Source organism: Mya arenaria, chromosome 4 (genome assembly GCF_026914265.1).
Source record: "Mya arenaria isolate MELC-2E11 chromosome 4, ASM2691426v1".
NCBI classification, from domain to species: domain Eukaryota; kingdom Metazoa; phylum Mollusca; class Bivalvia; order Myida; family Myidae; genus Mya; species Mya arenaria.
The window spans coordinates 5,051,720-5,072,972 of NC_069125.1; the positions used below are offsets into that span (position 1 = coordinate 5,051,720).

The following is a 21,253-nucleotide window of genomic DNA, read 5'->3' on the forward strand; positions in this document are numbered from 1 at the left end:
CCTTCAGTCTGCATAACATCATGATATACATATACCTTCTTATAACTTGACCCGAACCCCGCAACGAGTCATTTGTAACACCTTGAATACATAGGAAGTTTTTTCTCATTATGCACTGTCTTCGAATCAAATATACTGTATGTAATAACGATGCGCATATGAAACGTTTATCATAATTTCAGCGCCGTTGTGAAACAGAGATGGCATTGATGTTGCACAAAGTCGTGAAACAGTTTGTGCTGTGTGACCTAAAATTGAAGATGCACACATATATAATTTATTTTGCAAATTATTTTTGATTTTTTCTTTATTTCATAGAAAAATGTGAACTAAGAAACATTAAACGATTGTATTTCACAGTTATAAATCATTTTTGAAATTTATTTGATTTATTTTTGTGCATTGAAATTTAATTGCACAACAAGCATGGCGGACCATGTGTCCACATCGGTAAGATTTTGCTCATTCGGTACAGATTGTACGTTTATTTACGGTATTTCACAAATTGTTATTTTGTAAAACACTTCTATTTACAGACAGCTGAATTGCTAAAGAAGTTTTCGAAAGTTGTTTTATCCCCCAGCACGAAAGAGCGTTCGGAAGTTCTTGACAGCGTAGCAAAATGTGTCACGGAAACAGGTACCATACACACTGGGTTTATCGATGTAGCATGTTGGTAATATTAAGTAAAGCTACATTTTTTGTTGCCCTTTAAGTCTTAATATCAGATGAACTACCAATTGTCATAGGATGTTTTTGGTTTTTCACATGCAACTGTTTGCAATTAAATTTGACATTTCAATAGTGTCAGGATTTGAAGCATTCAACAGGTCATTGATGGACATTTGATTGGCCCAAAACTACCAAGCAAGTTGATAATTATGTGCAACATCTTTTGCCTGTCAGTCGTCTTAAAAATATCTGCTGATATCAATTATCTGGCTATTAACTCATGAATGTGAAACAAACTATTTAAAATCGGCCTCATTTAACACCCTAGTCTAAAATAATAGACGTGTTATACGGGATTCTTCCAATCCCTAACGTCTAAATGGGAATGTGCAAAAAAACAGGGGTGTTTTAAAAAATAATGAAATTGTTTTAAGAGAAGTATTTTATGGTTGAAATTGATCATAAAGAGTTATATTCATATTTTACCATGTAAGTAAAATGTTATTTTGCACTAAACAAGCATTTAATGCATTAAAACAAGTTGTTTACCTTTTCAATAAAACGAAAGTTGACTGACACAGAAAACAATTATGCGAAGGGGAACAACTCGATACAATCGTAATAACTCGGCCTCCTCCAACAAAGCTTCGAGATAGACCTCGTTGCACAATCATAACAACTCGGCCATGGCCGAAATGTTCCGAGCGATTTAAAACTGTGCCCTGAAGCCTTGCAGGTGCCCTTCATGTATATATTGTTATGTTTTGACAGAATGAAATGAAGAAAAAGCGTCAAACTCATAATTATAAGTTGGATATTTATTTTTTGTGTACGGAACTAATGTAAAATAACATTATCTGGTAATATTTTTTGTGTTTATGATATGTTATAGACGCTATATACTTTAAACCGGAATCCTGATCGGAACAACTACCCACTTTTGATACTTAACAATTTGTACGTGAAGGATTTGCCATATGAAAAATCTAAAAAAATCCGTCAACGTACAATTATTTGGACTATTAACACCCCTGCAATGCATCCTTTAATTAATGTACAGTTTGTGTAGAGGTAATGAAACATGGCTTCAAGTGGAGCTTGCAAGAACATTGAAGGCTTTGAAGTATGCAAACTGACTGTCAGAAGCTGCTGTTGGGGTAGTACAAATTAACCGTCTCTTCCATAGAAAATGGCATTGTGGTTGTACTTTGTTTAACTAATTGACAACCAAGTTTTGCTGCATTTATTTGCCAACAGTAATATATCTGACCACTATTCAAGCCTATGTGAAATGCCTGTCATGATAAACAGTTCAGATAAAATCTAGTGTTGAGTCCAAAACGTAAGCATCAAAAGGGTCCATCTGGTCTAAAAAAAATAAACTAGGTTAAAACACAGAGCGCATATTCTCAATATAAACAATCAGGAGTTAGTTTCATACTGACTATGTTTTTAGTAAGTTTTAAATGGATACTCATTCAAGTTTTCTGTAAATAAGTAGAGTAAAACATTTAAATACGATGCAGAAACTGTTATTTTGTACAACAAACAAGTAAGAGATTCAAACTTTTTGTGCAATACCTTCTTCATTTTAGATTTGCCAGAGCAAGCTTTGAAAGGAATTTTCAAGTTCCTACAACCAACAATCACTGTGTACAGGGATGCAAAGTCCCTGAGGTCGGCACAGAATTTAGTGGTAGCTGCAATCAAAAAGGAACCAGCCATTTCTCTGAAGCTGGTCACGTCTATTCTGGCTAGTTGTGCTGATGCACAGAAGAAACTAGTTCATGCTAGGTATTGACTTTTTTTACATTCAATATGGACATGCATTTCATGCTTGATACTGTAGTCTGTCAGGTAGCATATTTGTAAAGTATTGTAAACACGTCATATACTTTTACATACTTTTTAGTATGTTAATCTTTGTTAATCTTTAAAATGGTGTTCATGAAAAGAGACAAAAGATCTAGTAAAGATATACATAGAGACAAACAAGATATAGGGAGCAAACAATTTGTACAGATGAGTAAAAAGGAGACTGCCCAGTATCTTTTGAACCAACAAAGCAACACAAATTCAGCTTCCATTGCAGTACCAGGCTGTGAAATCCCTCTGACAGCTTTTGTGCGTTGAGTAAAAAACAAAGAAAAATTGTACATGCATGCAAATTCATATATCCTGTTGTTTGTAATATTTATATATTTTCGTCTAAATGGCCATCCCATAATTTGGCATTTGACTTGTTGAAAACAATAGAGGAGAAAAAATGAAAACTGTTTGAATGAATTATTACTTTTCCTTTGTCTCTGATTACAGTAAGAGTTCAGCAGGGGATTCCCTGGTTGCCCTTTCCTGGTCCTGTGCAGCACTGCATCTTACCTTTCAGAAGGACACCGCTGAACCTGCTCTGCTTAAACTGGTAGGGGCTGTTGAATTTATAATAATAAATGTTTGCTATAAAATATTGTGTTGTCTTTCATGAATAAGCAAACAATAAGAAAACTGTTAGCCATTCACTGTTGTTGTCAACTGCATTACTGCTGAAAGGTTTCTGTGAGCATTTGTGTAAATCAAATCAGAAGTTACCGTATTATATCATGCATAGGACACACTTTTTTACCACCAATTCTCGTCTTAAAAATTGCCTGCGTCCTTTCTATGCTATTAGAATTGCATCTGGTTTTTTCCAAGTCCATTTCAGGTCGAAAATATCGGACCGGGGAAGAACGCGGTAATAGTAAGTATCTGTACTGCGTCACCGAAGAGAACAACTGACATAGGTAAAATCACGCAAGTTAACATGCAGAAATATATTTAATGTTTACTTTAAAATGATTTATTGAGAAATAAATTGAAAACAAACATGAGTGTTTACTTTTTTATAAAAGGGACGCTACTCTCAAAGACTCGATGTGAGTCAGCACTTTAACTGGATTAAGTTATAACGGCAACGGAAAATCGGGAAAGGAGGTAAATATCAACTAATCGTTGTTCATGATTTTCATGTTTCGATATTTTACAAAACATTTTGTTGTATGTTACTGTTTTAAAAAATATAAAGGAATGTGCATAACGCAAAGAAGCATTATTGTCACTATCAAATCTTTGCAATTGTGCGAAGGTGTGAAAAACACCCGCTCTCTGTCATTAGAAAAACATCAATAGAACAAACTTTTGCGATGGTAATACCGTATGGGTGTTTGTTCACACTTTACCTGACGTGCTGGCAAGGCTTATTACCGACACGCATTAATTATGTCGACATGCTTTAATCCGCGCAGCGACAAGCCTTATCAAAACAATCATCAGTTTTGACAATACACAGTTTTGTTGCGATTGCAACGGTTGCAACGGTTGACTGTCATTCAAAAGACATGTCGGGACTATTGCAACGGTTGCAACGGTTGACTGTCAATCAGGACTATTACGGCATTTATATAATTATAATATGCGTGAATGTTCTCAAAATGTCAAGACATATATCATTGTTGTGTACGCTAAATTACCAAAATACGACGATAATTATCGAAATACACAAAACAGTTATCGAAATATGCCTTATATACAATTTTTTGTTTGTTTTTTACTTCAATATATGTTATAAATACTTTACCAACCTCAATTTTTCGGCTCCGATTTTGACATTTTTTCGCTGCGTCCTATCTTATATATTAAGGGTTTTTACCCGTTTTCTCAACTAATTTTTTGCCTGCGTCCTATCTATGCTAGCGTCCTATACATGATATAATACGGTAAATCCTTGCAGATTTGATTATGAAAAAGTGATTCTGTATTTGATGAACTACTAAACAAATAAAGTTTACAGAAACATTTGGTGAACATTAATTCTACAGATCTTAGGCTAGCACATTGTAGAGCATTGTATACTGTTTTGTGTATTCAATAGATTCTTAATCTCTTGTCAGATTGAGTGCCAGGTGGGTTTGGTGTATGGAGCCCTGGCAGGGGATAATACCAGCATCTCTAATGGCACATACAGAAAGATGCGTAACCTTTGGAAAATGGTAAGGTTTCTTCAGTGTTTATAGCTATGAACACATTTTGACTAGCATTTCAGAGTTAGTGCAAAAAGCTATTGGATTAAAGCTACCACCGTTGTCAAAAGAAACTTGTGCTTGTCAATTATTTAACACATCCACATCGCAGTTAAGCACTGATGATGAGGCCACTTGTACCGCCTAGACTAGAACAGTATCACCAAACATGTCAAGCTGGTGTGAAAGAAGTGTGACATGTTGGCATTTGCAGTTTTGCCTTTAAGAACTTTTTTGTGGGTACCCCTGGCTGTTAATACTTGGCCCTTACATTTAATGGGCTATCTACAACACTTTGCCTTTAGGACATATCAAGACAAAGGGAATTACAGCTGTTTATTTTGGAAATAGGCACAGCTTGACTATTCTTACAATTAAAATGAATACCATTTACAGCAAATTCTGAAAGTTTAATTTGAATATATTTTAGAATAAAGACGTGATGGCAAAATACAGCGAACTTCTCCAGAGAACCGAAGCAAGTTTTCATGCAGTCTGCATCATGGCCTTGTATGCAAGATTTGTTTTCAAGGAAAAACATGAGAAACAACTTGATGCTATAAAGGTAAACTTGGTAACGTTCAGAAATGTTGTTGCTTAGTTATTTGTTCCACTGTTTAAATATTTTATTAGTTTATTGAAACAGTCATCCAAAGAAGTCTTCTTGAGAACCCGAAAAGCATTTTACCACATTAGGGCTAGCGGGCTTGTGCTTATTTCAATAACTGATGAAACATATTTTAATTCACTTAAAAACAAACTTGAAAATACAAGTTTTTAAAGATTTGTTCTCCCACACTAGCACACTATTGATTTAATACATTAAATTTTAATAACATACCTTAATTTAGGGACTTTCAATAAAAGTTTCTTAAAGCTGCTTTCTCACAGATTGAACGTGTTGACAACTTTTTATTTTTTTGTCTTGGAATGATCTTATATCATTGATTTGCCAATATTTATGCTTAAATTTACTCTTTCTAAGACAAAAAATAAAAAAGTTGTAAAAATGGTAAATCTGTGAGAGTGCAGCTTTAACCATAGCTTATGTTTTTACTAATTGTGTATGATATATTTGCAAATATTTTCAGGAGAGCTTTATTGAACTCTACATGAAACAAGTGCTAGGAAGCCGAACACGACCTCCTATGGTGGTGTTGGTCAGTATCATGAAATAAACAATAAACAAAATCCAAATACAAAGTAATAAAAAATCATTTTTGTTTTTTACCCGTACTGACTCATTTAACATGTAAAGTTTTGGGGATAATTGAATTCAGAAATCAGTATGAAGTATTATCTATCATGATTTATTGCAATAGATATTTACACCCCAAGGATTGATATTTCAGGTCTTTTAAAAGGGAAAAGAAACTATTATTTAATAATTTCCTCATTTACAGGTGGCTGAAAAGCTTGTTCTTTTAACTATAAAATTTCCCAATTTCCGCATATTCGCGATGCAAATTTTCCCAAAATGTCTAGGGTCTTTTTCCCAAAATGGGCAAAAAAAGCCCTGGTATATGATTTTACAATAAAACAATTATATCTCATTGAAAACATTCTACAAACCTTCAGTAAGCATTAAATAAAATGCGTAAAATTGTGTTTCAGAAATGTGGCAGAGACATTCTACGCCATTGCTCACATGACACCTTTAAAAGCATGATCCTACCATTCACCCAGAAGGCCCTGCTGAGAAACCCAGAAATCATACTGGAAGGTAAGCATAGGCAATTTAGGAATTGACATGACGCCTAATCACCCTGGTATAGATATTCGTAACCCGTTAAATCAATGGAGAGATTTACTTGTCAGGTTATAACCCTAAAACCTAAACTAAGTAGGTTATTATCGAGGGCTGTCTTCATCCCATTCATCAATTTAAATGTTGATTTAAAACTGATCATATCTGATGTTAAAGTTGCACTCTAACAGATTTACCGTTTTTACAACTTTTTTTGCCAGATTTTTCATCGAAAAATTACGGGTTATAGAAAGGCGAAAACTGGGCGGGCGGGTGTTAACAATTCTACGTTAAAGTTTTCATTTCATGTGATAAAATCAAGAGTTTTAATCCAATTGTTATCAAACTTGGTCAGACTATTTGTCGGCATGTTATCTTGAATATATATGAATATGGTAAAAAACTAGGTCACTAGGTCAAATCTTTAGAAGAAATATTTCATGGTAATAAATTCAACAATTTTTATCAACTCTTGATGAAACATGGTCAGAATGCTTGTCTGCATTATATTTTGCATATTTTTAATATGGGCCACCTCGGGTCAAAATCTAGGTCACTAGGTCAAATCTTAGGAAAAATATTTCCCCGTCATAAATTCAACGTTTTTTTCATATCTTGATGAAACTTGGTCAGAATATTTATCTGCATGATATCTTGCTTATTTTTTTATATCGGTCATCCCAGGTAAAATTCTACGTCACTAGGTCAAATCTTCGGAAAATCTTTCGACGTCATAAATTCAACAATTTTTGTCAAATCTTTATGAAACTTGGTCAGAATATTTGTCTGCATAATATCTTGAAAACTCTTTAATAATTATGAGTCATCCCCAGTCAAAATCTAGGTCACAAGGTCAAATCTTAGGGGTAAGAATTCCACGGTCATAAAAAATAATTAATTTTTGTCAAATCTTTATGAAGCTTGTTATACATGTGAATGTATTGATTTTAATTTTTTTTTGCTTACATGTTGTCTTAAACATTTATGAATATGGGCCTCACCTCAGATCAAAAACTAGGTCACTAGGTCACATCTTAGGAAATATTTTCCCAATGTCATAAAAAAATTCTATGCTTACCAACCTATCAATATCAGTCAACAACTAAATTTAATTGCTATTTTATAAACACACATCCCAATCATGAATTTTATATCTACCCATATTTTTCAAAAATATAAATTTTAATTAACTTAATTAAAAATATTTGTGTACATGAAATCTTAGATGATAAAGTGTGTCATCTAGGGTTAAAAACTAGGTTTCTGGGACTGATCTTATTGGAAAAGCTGATGTATTTATAAAATGTTTATTTTTCCTCACACAAATGGAATAGTTTCTGTTGATCAGGTTATTTGTATGGACGATATCTCTGATATTAAAGAATAAATATGGGTCTTTTTGGTTAAAAATACTGGGTCACTAGTTTTAATCCTAGGTTTGCAAAATTGCATTGTCAAATAAAAAATCCGGCTTTTATGGTTGCCGCATTGGCGTCTTGTTAATTTTTGTCTCGGAAAGAAAAAAAAATTTGCGTAAATATCTGCAAACTAATGATAAAAGATACCGTTACTAACGGTTTAAGAAAAATGCAATAGTTATATCTATTTTTAAGCTTAAATATAAAAATCTGCGATGTAATTTTTTGTCAGCAGTCTTACATGTATTTAACTGTTTTTCATGCGTTTTCGCAAAACTCGGCTCGTTCCAAGACAAAAAATAAAAAAGTTGTCAAAAGGTTCAATCTGTGAGAGTGCAGCTTTAACTTTTTATAATGCTTTTAAATTTACGTCGTATTTAAAATCAATACATTCACATGTATAAAAAACATAAATTTTGATTGATAAACCTTTAACTACTTACTAAAAAACGCATTTATGGAAAATATTACTGATAGGGATAGCAAGATTGTAAACCGTGTACCGCGGCGGTATGTAAGTGTAATAGCAGAAAATACAAAAATATTAAATGACTGGTGGGTCCTAAAAGATTTGTCATATCTTTTCTTGATTTTAATGTTGTTGTTTTTCTCACTTCATTTGTATTGTTTGAATTTACTCACAGGCCTTTTCATCATTGTTTTCAGCGTTTGGATACATGTTGTCCAGCCTACAGCTCGACCTCAGTCAGTATGCAGAGACCATTATAAAACCGCTTGGTGGTAAGACTCTTGAATGGTTTTCTTATTAAAATCATTGCTACTTCTAAAATAATAAATGATACTGTGTGAAGATTTTTATGCTGAAAATTCAAAATTTTGTCAGTTTTTGTTTATGTTATGCTTAAGAAAATTACCATGATTTAAATTGATACGTTGTCACCTGTCATTTGTATATACCCGGTAACCATATTTATCTTTGGTTTGTTCAGATAAACTGTTAATTGCTTTAGATACTTAATATAGAAATTACTATAATTTACCAATCAAATAATTCAAATATGCAATTTTACATCAAGATTACCTTGTTTTATACGATTGGCTGATGGTGGTTTATAATTACAAATTGCAGAATGCACTGATGGCCAAATTTTTTTCACAGAGTTTGGAAGCTTTTGGTTTTACTGGTTACACATGCAATCAAATGTATGTACATTTAGACAGAATTATTTACAGGTATTTACATAACAAGTTGTTTACGCTTGTATTCCTTTTGTTTCCAGCTCAACTGACGTCCAAGGAGCCGTCGACCCGAGATGAAGCTTGTAAATGTATTCAGAACCTAGCAACCCAGTGTAGTGATCATGAGATTGTCACCAAGGTTACCAAGCACCTGTTTGGAGTTTTCAATGGTACAGATATTATTACATTTCTTTGAAGGATTTTATTATTGCACTTTAATCAATAAATTGTTGGTGCTTCCCTTAAAAATGTGTTATCTTTTAATTTAAAATCAGTTAACAGTTAATTGTCCGAAATGTTTGCATCTGTGCATTTGGATTGCTTCTAGAACATTAAATGGATGATATTTGTTGAATTTCAGTGTAAGATTGGAATTTTTATCACTGAGCGATCACTCAGGCAATATTTTCATGAGTAGTGTAGCCGAGAGCGAAAATATGATTTTCTGTGATCTTCAGTGAAATAAATTTCTATTTATCATTGAAAATGAACAAATTTTCTTTTCCTTTTTTACAAATTGGAAAATTACATGCTAAACATAGAGAGCCAAAATGGATAAGAGCAGTGAAAATAAGATATTTCACCAGAAAACATAAACAAATGCTCCTTAACTTTGTAGAACTGTAAAGCGACAGATATGTAGATTTACAATGCATAAATTCAGTATAAGAGGGGAAGTTAACATACAAGAGTGTGTTGCAGGCTGCTGTAACTCTGTCAGAGCCTACAACTTCGCAATACCTCAGGGCTTTACTTATAAAACCTCTGAATTTATTGCAGGCTCAGAAGGAAAGCTAACACTTCAAGAACAAAAGATGAGTGTGGTTCAGGCCGTAGGAAATATGAGCTGTAACTCTGTATCAGGGCCTACAACTCTGCAGGACCTTAGTGCCACAGTTACAGAACTTTTCATCCCTCTTCTTTCAACAGAAGGTAAGTTTGTTAGTTCTTTAAGTTTCAATATTCTTTTTTGTGTGAAAATTGCTGGCTTATTTAAAGAGGAAGAGAACCTGTTCATTGCCTCAATTAAGAGAGGTCATGACCATGGTTATTGAATTGTAATCAAATCCAGGACACTTTTTTGTTACAATAAATTAGCTTTAATGGTCATATGAAGCTATGTCTTTTTAACTTAGGATTTAAACTTAGGTTAAATTCTTCAAACGGAGCATTAAAGGGACTAGACACCAGATGGTCCAAAAATCAGCAAATACAGTATTTCAAGTCTAGCAACATCAATGCAAGCTTATTAGAGGCTGATATTACATCACTTTACATTGTTAAAAGGATAAACGCAATTAGGATGTTGTCTCATCTGTGTTTCTCTGTTTAACATACCGTATAATGGTTTCCCACTATAAATCTTATCTGTTGATGAGTACAGATACATATACTGATGCTATTTTTAAACTTACTGGGATGTGTGTGGTAGACAACACTAGTAAATTTGAATTGGAAAAATGGGCAAAAGCTGCAAAAGATGCATGTGTTGTAAGCGATGTAATATATCAGTAAATACGATTCAATGCGTGATATCTATATTTATATATAAATACACAACAATGTCAATTATATGTAATTAAAAATTCTTTTTTTTTTAATTGTATCGTCTGGAGTCTAGCCCCTTTAAGCCATCTTTAATGGTCCAGGTAACAATATATTTGCATGAATTGCCATATAAGGCAACAGTTGTATTTCTATGCAAGATTTTATTTTGAACGTGAAATTTTAAACTATGGCTGCTTGAATCATATTTGCCATACCTATGTTTAAGACTTCTTGTTTCTCTTTTCTAGTCCACGAGGCCACCCTGATCCATGCCCTGTCCATCATGTCTCTGTGGTGTGCCAAGTTCTACACCAAGGTCCCAGACAAACTGATGCAGTGGTTCCAGGTAGGAAAGTGGGTATATCTGCCCCCCATCCCCCCCAAAAAAAAAAACCCAAAAAAAACAAAAAAACAACAACAAAACAGCAAAAAAACAACACCCACACCAAAAAACAAACAATAATTTTTTTGAAACTAATTCAGCCAGATTTCCTTTAAATTTCTTACAACCATGCTAATGTTTGGAAAAATATTTAAACGTTGTTCTTAAAGTTGCTTATGAATTGGTGTGGTTATGCTTTCCAATATGTTGAATTATCTCTGCATTGATTGTATGAGTCAGAGTAAAATTAAGAACTCAATACCTTACAAGGAAGCAATGTGCATGTAGGCAATTGTTCTGAAAGTTTCTGAAATGGAATTTCAAGTTTTGCTCCATATGTTTCAGAAAGGGTATACACTGAAGTCGTCCACATCGCCAGTAAGGAATGCCTACATCCAGTGTATGAACGCCTCATTCCATGGTGAGTTGTTCAGTTCATAGTGAGTTGTTGAGGAGCTGTATTCAATAGCCACCTTAGATATTTAATATTTAATTTGAGGATTACCAAGAGCTTGAATTGGACTGAAGGAAAAAAACCTGACCAATAGACTATATGGAATCACTGAGGCGTGTCTAAGGACATGGATAAGAATGATGTAGAATACAGCCCCAGTTCATGGTTAACTATTTTGCACACACTGTTGGGATAAAATTAAATGCATTGTTTGCTAAATGCTTTTACAGCACACCTAATATTTCTGTGTATATTGTTCAATACATTTTTTTGACCCGATAATCATATTATTATTCATGTCTAAAACATTATTCTCATTCTCAACGTCATTTCTCAGGTGACACCATGCTACAGGGCCTAGAGATGGTTCCCATTCTGATACAGTCCATGGAGAAGGCTGGAAGCCAGTCGACCCAGGTTGCCCTGGTAACGGAGGCTGTGTCAGCTGCTAACATTCTAGTCAAACTGTGTCTTGTGGACATCAATGAAGGTACACTCAAACAAGTTCAGGAAGTAAATAAAACTCCCGCTAAATCGGATCAAAACATTCAAAATTTACATTTTTTAACTTAATAAATGTGGAACTTCTGTTCATTAGGGAAATTGAACTACAATCACCAAGAAATTTTGGTAAAATTTCTTGAATTCATTGAAATGAGGATTAGTTGAAAATGCTTAAAAATGCTTTACATATACAGCCATGTTTTTGGTATGGGGAATATCTGAACATTCATGTTCCATGTGCAAACCCATGTGTGTTTGATTTCAGAGAGCAAGTTTGCGCCATTCTGGTCACTGGTGTTGGACAGCGACAAGCAAGTCCTAGTGAACGAGAAATATCTCTCCTCTGTATCAGAGACAGGTTAGTTAATATTGTACTGTGCTTATTCTTGTTCCATCATTTTGTCATTTCATTTATATATCATAATTCAGTTTAAGGTACATGACCACGTTCCTCCGAAAAATATGAATGTTGGCCGATTTTAATGAAACTTGGAACAAACAATTGTCCATGACTCTACTTAAACGAGGTGTATTTAATTATTTTCAATTTCTGTTGTTTGTTGATTTACAGCGCCACCTAGCGGACACGTGCTATTTGGCGCAAACGTTGCTGAAACCGTAAAAAAATATAATTTTACGGCTTTTTTAATAAAAAAAAAAATCGGATTATAATTTATTGTATGTTGAAAATATAATCCTATAATTTTAGTACTAGTATTTAAGAAGAAAATTATTAATTTTAAGTTTTATGACGAAAAGTCTTTTATAAGGAATCGCCAAAAATAGATACCCATCGGTGAATGTGACGTATTTATTTCGAAAACGAACTCGGGTAGGGTATGTTTTTATTATTTCATAGGAAATGGAATAGAATAATGAATATAATTATGTAAAAACAAAAAAGAATTGACGGTGAGGTGAATTGCTGAAAGATATAAGTATTATAAGAAAATTGATAGAGTTAGCGTGATTTCTACGTCAAAGTCAATATAAAACACGTCAAGTTAGTGACGCCATGGGTTTGTTTGATGCATGAGAAAAGTTGTGGAGTGAAACGTTATATTCGTCCATAAATGATGGAATATGTATCTTCTTATTGTTTAATCTAATATTTGCCAGTATCAGAACTAAGTAGAATATCAGAAAATAGTAAGATTATCAAAATCTTGCTACCTGAAATATATCTACAGAATTGAAACAATAATATACGGCTTGTATGGAATGGTTCATCAAAATCGATGGAACCCACCGGGTTGAACATCTAACGGTAAACAATAGATGGGATTCAACCACTTTTACTCGCGTCAAGCGGTCTTTATTAAATCAACAAACAACGGAATTTAAAAAATAAATAAATACACCTTGTTAAAGTAGAGTCATTGACGATTGTTTGTTCCAAGTTTCATTAAAATCGGCCAACATTCATATTTTTCGGAGGAACGTGGTCATGTACCTTAAACTGAATTATGATATATAAATGAAATGACAAAATGATGAACGTAAAAGATCCAAAGTAATTTTTCTTTTGTAAAGGTCATGAAAACTACAATTTGCCCTAAAAATGATGTAATGAAAAAAATGATGAATATATTAATTTTAACGCTTTGATTATAACTTGATATGGTATACACTATCAGTGGTTCTCATGTTTTCAGCACTGGAGGGCGTAGTGACCTTGTCAGAGAAACTGATTCTGGAATTCCCGACTAAGATCATAGACAAAGTGGCCAAGTAAGGAATGCCATTATTACATAAAACTATTGTCCAATTTGTGATGATATCAACAAGTTGTTGACAGCCACGAAAAAAGAGATGTATTTGTACTCGCACTTAAGAGTTGATGCCAGATTTTAAAAGGACAGGGTGCTGCAGAAAAGAGGCACCTTGCATCAGGCTATGAAGAACTTAAATATCATAAAATTGACAAAATAAAATACTGACAGATATATTAAGTTTTTATTTATTTATAATCATAAAATTGACAAAATAAAATACTGACTGATATATTAAGTTTTTATGTATTTATAATCATAAATAAGCTTTTGGACAAAAATATGAACTATTTGATTAAAGCATACAATTCTAGAAAGGTGGGTGGGTGCACATATTGCTCTCTATGAGGGAAGAAGGGTGCTACAAAAAAGACAAGTGCAGCACCCTCCTTTAACTCTTCACCTAAAACCCTTTTCTCATGTTGTTTCTAGTACAAGTGAAATTTGCATTTGATTGTAAAAGTTGTTTATGAATTTTCACTTTGAAATTTTATAAAAAAAATTAGGCTCCTTGATACGCGTACACGTATTGAGTTTCTACTGCTGACACTAATGATCATAGTAAAAACTAATTTAAATAAAATCATAATAAATATCAAATCTCTAATGAAGATGTCTATACATTAACAAGAGTATGCTGTTGTTTTTCCCCAACCAGGCCGTTCTACCGAGCATTAGCCTACTGTCTCACACGGAAGGCCTACACGATCAGGAAGTTTACGAGGAAATCTATCTCCCGGCTTCTCTCCACCCTGGGGGGAACCAGTATTTCACTGGAGCTCATTGAAGTGTTTAATGAGCTTCTAGCCACACAGAAGGTATGAAGTGTTTCTGGTTATGTTTCAGATGTTAACAATGTAGTGATGACGTAGGTGCCGTTTAAGAGGCCAGGAGTGAGGAGCGTGTATGCTTACCACTGCGCTAACCAGACAACCTGTTGTTGTTGTTCAGTGTATTTACTTTGTTGTTCAGTGTGTTGTCGTTGTTTTTCAGTGTGTTTGGCTATTTTGTTTAAACACACATGTTTAAAACAAAGGTCATTGTTTCTTGCATAATTTGATGAAATGTAAGAATGCAAAAAAAAGTTTAATTGGACATTCTCAGAATCTATAATTCTTTGATTTCTTCATGTGGTAAATCTTGACAGATTGGATTTGGATGAAAGTTATTATCTTGTTTGCCTTTTATTGAGTTTCATTACACTAACAGTCATGGCTATCACCTATCATTCTAGGTGGTTGATGTAGAGGCCCTTAACTTTGAAGAAGGTGATCGGGATACAATCCTGGAACAAATGAAATACATATCACCACGGATACTCAGTTCTGCCCTTGTTGCCATGGCGGCAGTTAAGAAACCAGAGGTGAAGGATGCTGTCTCTATCGCCAAGGCAACGCTGATACCCGCTCACCACCCTTGTGTTTGTGAGTTTTGGGGTTCAGATAATCGATAGACATTGACTCAACTCATATATATGTAAAAGTTGAAGTATTCATGATTTGAAGTGATTTAACTAATGCATTATCATAGCAGCATCTTCAAAAGAATACAACTACAAGTACAGTTAAGCCCTGTTGTCTCAAACTCCCAAGGACGGCTGAAAATACGTCGAGCCTTGGTAAATTCGAGCCAAGCGGAAATGCTTACATTCAATAGAAAAAAATTGCTCAGTAACATCCAGTTTGAGCCATTGAGGAAATTTAACCAAGTGGGTTTGAACCACCTGGGTTTGATTATAATTGAAAGAATCTTTGTGTATACTGCATATGGTACACAATAAAAATACATGGTGTTTTTCCACAGTCTGTTGTTCATCATAATTCAGTTCATTATATGTATTAGGAATGAAATAAACATATACAAAATTAATTATTTAATGGTTATGTATTTCAGTGCTAGACAGTGGTGACACTTGGACAGACTCCATCATGTTTGCACTTAGCCAGGATGCCCGCAACTTCATCCAGAACAACAAGCAGTTCTGCCTTGATTTACTGGAGGGGAAACTCACTGAGGTAGGTGCACAGGAATGGATAGATTATTTAAAGTGATATTTATACCCCCACAAACGAAGTTTGAGGGGGAATATAGGAGTGAGCTTGTCGGTCGGTCGGTCGGTCGGTCGGTCTGTCGGTCGGTCTGTCGGTTTTTTTGGTTTCTGGACGATAACTCATGAAAGGCTAGACAGATTTAAAAAAAATTTGGTACACAGGTGTAACAGCAGAAGATACAGGTCAAGTTCGATATTGGGGCTGGTGGGGCCAAGGTCAAGGTCACTGTTACTAAAAATAGAAAAATGGTTTCTGGACGATAACTCATGAAAGGCTAGACAGATTTGAAAATTTTTTGGTACACAGGTGTTACATCAGAAGATACAGGTCAAGTTCGATATTGGGGCTGGTGGGGCCAAGGTCAAGGTCATTGTTACTAAAAATAGAAAAACGGTTTCCGGACGATAACTCATGAAAGACTTGACAGATTTGAACAATTTTTGGTACACAGGTGTAACATCAGAAGATAAAGGTCAAGTTCGATAATGGGGCTGGTGGGGCCAAGGTCAAGGTCACTGTTACTAAAAATAGAAAAACGGTTTCCGGACGATAACTCATGAAAAGCTTGACAGATTTGAACAATTTTTGGTACACAGGTGTAACATCAGAAGATAAAGGTCAAGTTCGATATTGGGGCTGGTGGGGTCAAGGTCACTGTTACTAAAAATAGAAATACGGTTTCCGGACGATAACTCATGAAAAGCTTGACAGATTAGATCAATTTTTGGTACACAGGTGTAACATCAGAAGATACAGGTCAAGTTCAATATTGGGGCTTGTGGGGCCAAGGTCAAGGTCACTGTTACTAAAAATAGAAAAATGGTTTCTGGACGATAACTCATGAAAGGCTTTACAGATTTGAACAATTTTTGGTACACAGGTGTAACATCAGAAGATACAGGTCAAGTTCGATATTGGGGCTGGTGGGGCCAAAGTCAAGGTCCTTGTTACTAAAAATAGAAAAACGGTTTCTGGACGATAACTCATGAAAGGCTACACAGATTTGAACAATTTTTGGTACACAGGTGTAACATCAGAAGATACAGGTCAAGTTCGATATTGGGGCTGGTGGGGTCAAGGTCACTGTTACTAAAAATAGAAAAACATTTCCGGACGATAACTCAGGAAAGGCTAGACAGATTTGAACAATTTTTGGTACACAGGTGTAACATTAGAAGATGCAGGTCAAGTTCGATATTGGGGCTGGTGGGGACAAGGTCAAGATCACTGTTACTAAAAATAGAAAAACGGTTTCCGGACGATAACTCATGAAAGGCTAGACAGATTTGAACAATTTTTGGTACACAGGTGTAACATCAGAAGATACAGTTTGGTACACAGGTGTAACATCAGAAGATATAGGTCAAGTTCGATATTGGGGCTAGTGGGGTCAACGTCAAGGTCACTGTTACTAAAAATAGAAAAACGGTTTCCGGACGATAACTCATGAAAGGCTTGACAGATTTGAACAATTTTTGGTACACAGGTGTAACATCATAAGATACAGGTCAAGTTCGATATTGGGGCTGGTGGGATCAAGGTCACTGTTACTTAAAATAGAAAAACGGTTTCCGGACGATAACTCATGAAAGGCTAGTTTTTCTTATCAGCAGTGTAACTTCTAAATTACTCAACAGATTTAAATAAAACAATACATGCATGATTAAAAAAGATGCAGTGTGCAGTAACCTTGGAGTTATGGCCTCTTTTCAAAGGAATGGTTTGCCATTCCTGTGTCCAGGCGGCATTTGGGAGTAATCGTCACTCCTGTGACAGCTCTAGTTGTCTTTAAAGTCAACACATACAGATGTATAAGAAACATACATTCAAGTGATAAACCTTTAATAATTATTAAATAAAACACTTTTGGAAAATGTTAATTACTGATAACAATATTGTAACCATGTATTTAATTGCCGAAAACACACAGATATTAAATGAATGATTGGTCTTAAAAATTTACAGTGATCAACTATCGTCTCATAAGGAAGAAATACTGTTTTTCCTGCTCCTTTCTTTTAAATTAAACACAGAATCCTTCATAAGAACCATTGTTTTCCTTCTTTTTTGTAAATTAAAACAATTGTATTAATTGTGGTACATCTAATTTGGGAGTAAGAGTGCATCTTTAAGATTGTAATAAATAAAAGCAAGGGTCAAAATTAGCACAAGCCTGCAAGGGAGGGTAGAAACCAATGTGGATGTGCATTATGAGAGGCATTAATATGATAAGGTCCCGGACGTCCGGGATTATCCCGGAAATCGTATCTCTGTCACGGAGTCACAGAGGGTGCATGTCTGTCCCGGAAAGTCATAAAAAAAAAAATGAAAAAAAAATCTCGGAATCGCTTATCATAATTTTACCAATGTAAGTCAGCTATTTTGCCTGTTCGGGACACTGGTCGTAAAACACAGGACATGTTGACAATAATCCCTTAATTGGTACGTGTGTTGTCGAGGACATCGTCAATCACCCGATAATTGATCTATTGGCCTATTGTTGTGCTTAACGAGTAGGGGAGGGTTCTTGTATACGAATTCATTGTTTTCATATGGTTTTGTTTGGTCTTATGAATGATAGCTTTTAATTGATGAATTGATATTTTTCACACATTTTACCGACAAACGAGCATGAAGGTAAGTTCAAAGAAAGTGACAAAATGAGTAAAAAAAACAAAATTAAAACACGTAAGACATCCCATATTCCATTCAAATTTCAAAGTTGATAGGTCGTTATACTTTAAACAACTTTAAACAACTTTCGCGTCCATAAGGAATTTTAGTGTTTTGAACTTTTTTTCGAACTATTGTTGTGTATATTATTCTTAAGACATGAGACAGACACGTCTCTATCAAAATTATATGCATCTCCAAACGGAAAAAAGCTCATCGACTGGAAAATCTTCTTGATCGTCTGGAAAATATTGTGTGTCATAAATTGCAAATGTTTTAAATGTGATGAAAAAATAAATATTTTGTATCGCATGTTCTCAAAAGCGCAGGAAATCAGGTGCCCGTATAGTTGTTTATTTCCTGTTTTGATGAAACCGAAAGTAGACTGCATATCCTCCTGGTTAGCACTTCATTTAAAGCCTGGGAAAATATCTGGTGGTTTAATTTTTTCAAGAAAATGCAGAAAAAAACAAACCATGTCAAGTAAAAAATATGTCTTGGCAGTCAAAATAGGTACATTTTCCCCGACGTTAAAAACGATTAAAATAGCCCCAGATATGCTGTAGAATGCACCACAGACGTTCCCCATTTAAAAAAAATACGAGGGGGCATGCCCCCGGACCCCCCTAGTGTGCATTGACATTACGACGAGTGTCCCGGAATCGACCCAAGAAATTATCACATGTATGTGAGAGGCCATTATAAAGTACAAGGTATAAACCTACAGATATCCTTATCAACCTCACGTTTGTGAGTTGGTCTGAGAAAGGCATGGATAGGGTAGCATAACAAGCATGAAATTATTTTGATGTACATGGTGAGAATGGCAATGTGATAAGAGGTCGGATGGACAAGTGGTTAGAATGAATAGGGGAATGGTGGAAAGGGAAGGAATGTGGAATGGCAATGAAATAAGAGGTCGGATGGACAAGTGGTTTGAATGAATAGGGGAATGGTGGAAAGGGAAGGAATGTGGAATGGCGATGTGATAAGAGGTCGGATGGACAAGTGGTTAGAATGAAAAGGGGAATGGTGGAAAGGGAAGGAATGTGTAATGGCGATGGATAAGAGGTCGGATGGTCAAGTGGTTAGAATGAATAGGGGAATGGTGGAAAAGGAAGGAATGTGAAATGGCGATGGATAAGAGGTCGGATGGACAAGTGGTTAGAATGAATAGGGGAATGGTGGAAAGGGAAGGAATGTGGAATGGGGATGGATAAGAGGTCGGATGGACAAGTGGTTAGAATGAATAGGGGAATGGTGGAAAGGGAAGGAATGTGGAATGGCGATGGATAAGAGGTCGGATGGACAAGTGGTTAGAATGAATAGGGGAATGGTGGAAAGGGAAGGAATGTGGAATGGCGATGGATAAGAGGTCGGATGGACAAGTGGTTGGAATGAATAGGGGAATGGTGGAAAGGGAAGGAATGTGGAATGGCGATGTGATAAGAGGTCGGATGGACAAGTGGTTAGAATGAATAGGGGAATGGTGGAAAGGGAAGGAATGTGGAATGGCGTTGGATAAGAGGTCGGATGGACAAGTGGTTAGAATGAATAGGGGAATGGTGGAAAGGGAAGGAATGTGTAATGGCGATGTGATAAGAGGTCGGATGGACAAGTGGTTAGAATGAATAGGGGAATGGTGGAAAGGGAAGGAATGTGTAATGGCGATGTTGGGTGTCTGGTATTGGGTCATGATGACCTAGTAATGATTTTTATTTCAGAGCAAGATCAATGCTATCAAAACTTTGGCAAGGATAGCCCCAGATGAGGTGTTGCCAAGCTACGTTGCCTTTGTTGAACGGTTGCTAGGCAATGATGACCTCGTTATGATAACCAAGGATGAGTACGGAGCTTATAGGTGCCATGAGGGAGAATTGTATGATGAACAACTCGCTTCCAGGTAAGTTGGACAAGATGTACAAGTTGGTCATAATGTGGAAACCATTGAATGTATGCATATTTACATGAAGCTTGTTAACAATGTCAAAACATTTGTTAAGCAAGTTCAATTTCTCGGATGTAACTATTTTGAGTTTGGGCCTTTGGAAAACTCAAAATATAATGAACATGCATGGGCAGCTGTGTGCAGTGTTCTTGTCTTTCTGAAGTGCTAAAACAAAATGTTGCCATTGGGCAGAAATGTTGGGAAATTACCTTTATATAACTGTTTAAGGTAGACAATGGATTAATTAACTAAATGTTCAAAAGCTCTCTGATTCATAGGCGTACATGTATAAGATTAGATTGTGATGTTTAGAATTCTCAATGATTTTCTTTGTATTTGCATAATTATTCATGAACATTGTAATTACATGTATGTATCCATTGTAAATTAGAGTGCATTCGTGAATTCTGGTTGATTGTTTATCCAGCCTGAACCTGAAGCTGGCGGAGGACCACAACATACGTCGGGAGAACAAGCTGTACTCGTACAAGGAACAGATGGAGGAACTCGAGCTAAGAATGGTAGGTAGGAGGGTAAAATTGACATTCAAATCGTAAGATCAGTGACGTGTAGAAGTTTATACTCAGTTCTTATACCCCTACCAGGGACGGTGTGTTGATACCACATGATAAATTGTGTCATAAATGATTCTTAATGGAAGGCAATATATTGCTGTGAATGAAGACTTTAGACAAAGATAACTTTACTATTTCTTCATGCCTTCCGAAGTAGAATTTATGACATGGTAATGTATACAAACACTGAGGTAGTGGTGTGGGCTATATAGGAAACTCCTTGTCTCTTCTCTCTTAGGTCATCAGGACAAGTC

The 21,253-nt window shown here is 35.2% G+C and overlaps 1 protein-coding gene across 1 annotated transcript in view; it reads left to right on the top strand.

The window, feature by feature from the left end:
• The first annotated feature begins 424 nt into the window (after positions 1-424).
• Positions 425-21,253, top strand: part of LOC128231266 (eIF-2-alpha kinase activator GCN1-like) — a 47,989-nt gene continuing 27,160 nt past the window's right edge. The window contains exons 1-21 of the mRNA XM_052943861.1: positions 425-450; positions 537-639; positions 2,268-2,466; positions 2,989-3,091; positions 4,599-4,697; positions 5,158-5,292; positions 5,819-5,887; positions 6,342-6,450; positions 8,559-8,633; positions 9,134-9,262; positions 9,873-10,025; positions 10,889-10,986; positions 11,368-11,443; positions 11,814-11,966; positions 12,246-12,338; positions 13,636-13,711; positions 14,411-14,570; positions 14,987-15,176; positions 15,646-15,767; positions 20,201-20,379; positions 20,852-20,945. Coding sequence (XP_052799821.1) covers positions 427-450; positions 537-639; positions 2,268-2,466; positions 2,989-3,091; positions 4,599-4,697; positions 5,158-5,292; positions 5,819-5,887; positions 6,342-6,450; positions 8,559-8,633; positions 9,134-9,262; positions 9,873-10,025; positions 10,889-10,986; positions 11,368-11,443; positions 11,814-11,966; positions 12,246-12,338; positions 13,636-13,711; positions 14,411-14,570; positions 14,987-15,176; positions 15,646-15,767; positions 20,201-20,379; positions 20,852-20,945 — 2,439 coding nt within the window. The 5' untranslated portion in view covers positions 425-426. The remainder of the gene's footprint in view (positions 451-536; positions 640-2,267; positions 2,467-2,988; positions 3,092-4,598; positions 4,698-5,157; positions 5,293-5,818; positions 5,888-6,341; positions 6,451-8,558; positions 8,634-9,133; positions 9,263-9,872; positions 10,026-10,888; positions 10,987-11,367; positions 11,444-11,813; positions 11,967-12,245; positions 12,339-13,635; positions 13,712-14,410; positions 14,571-14,986; positions 15,177-15,645; positions 15,768-20,200; positions 20,380-20,851; positions 20,946-21,253) is intronic.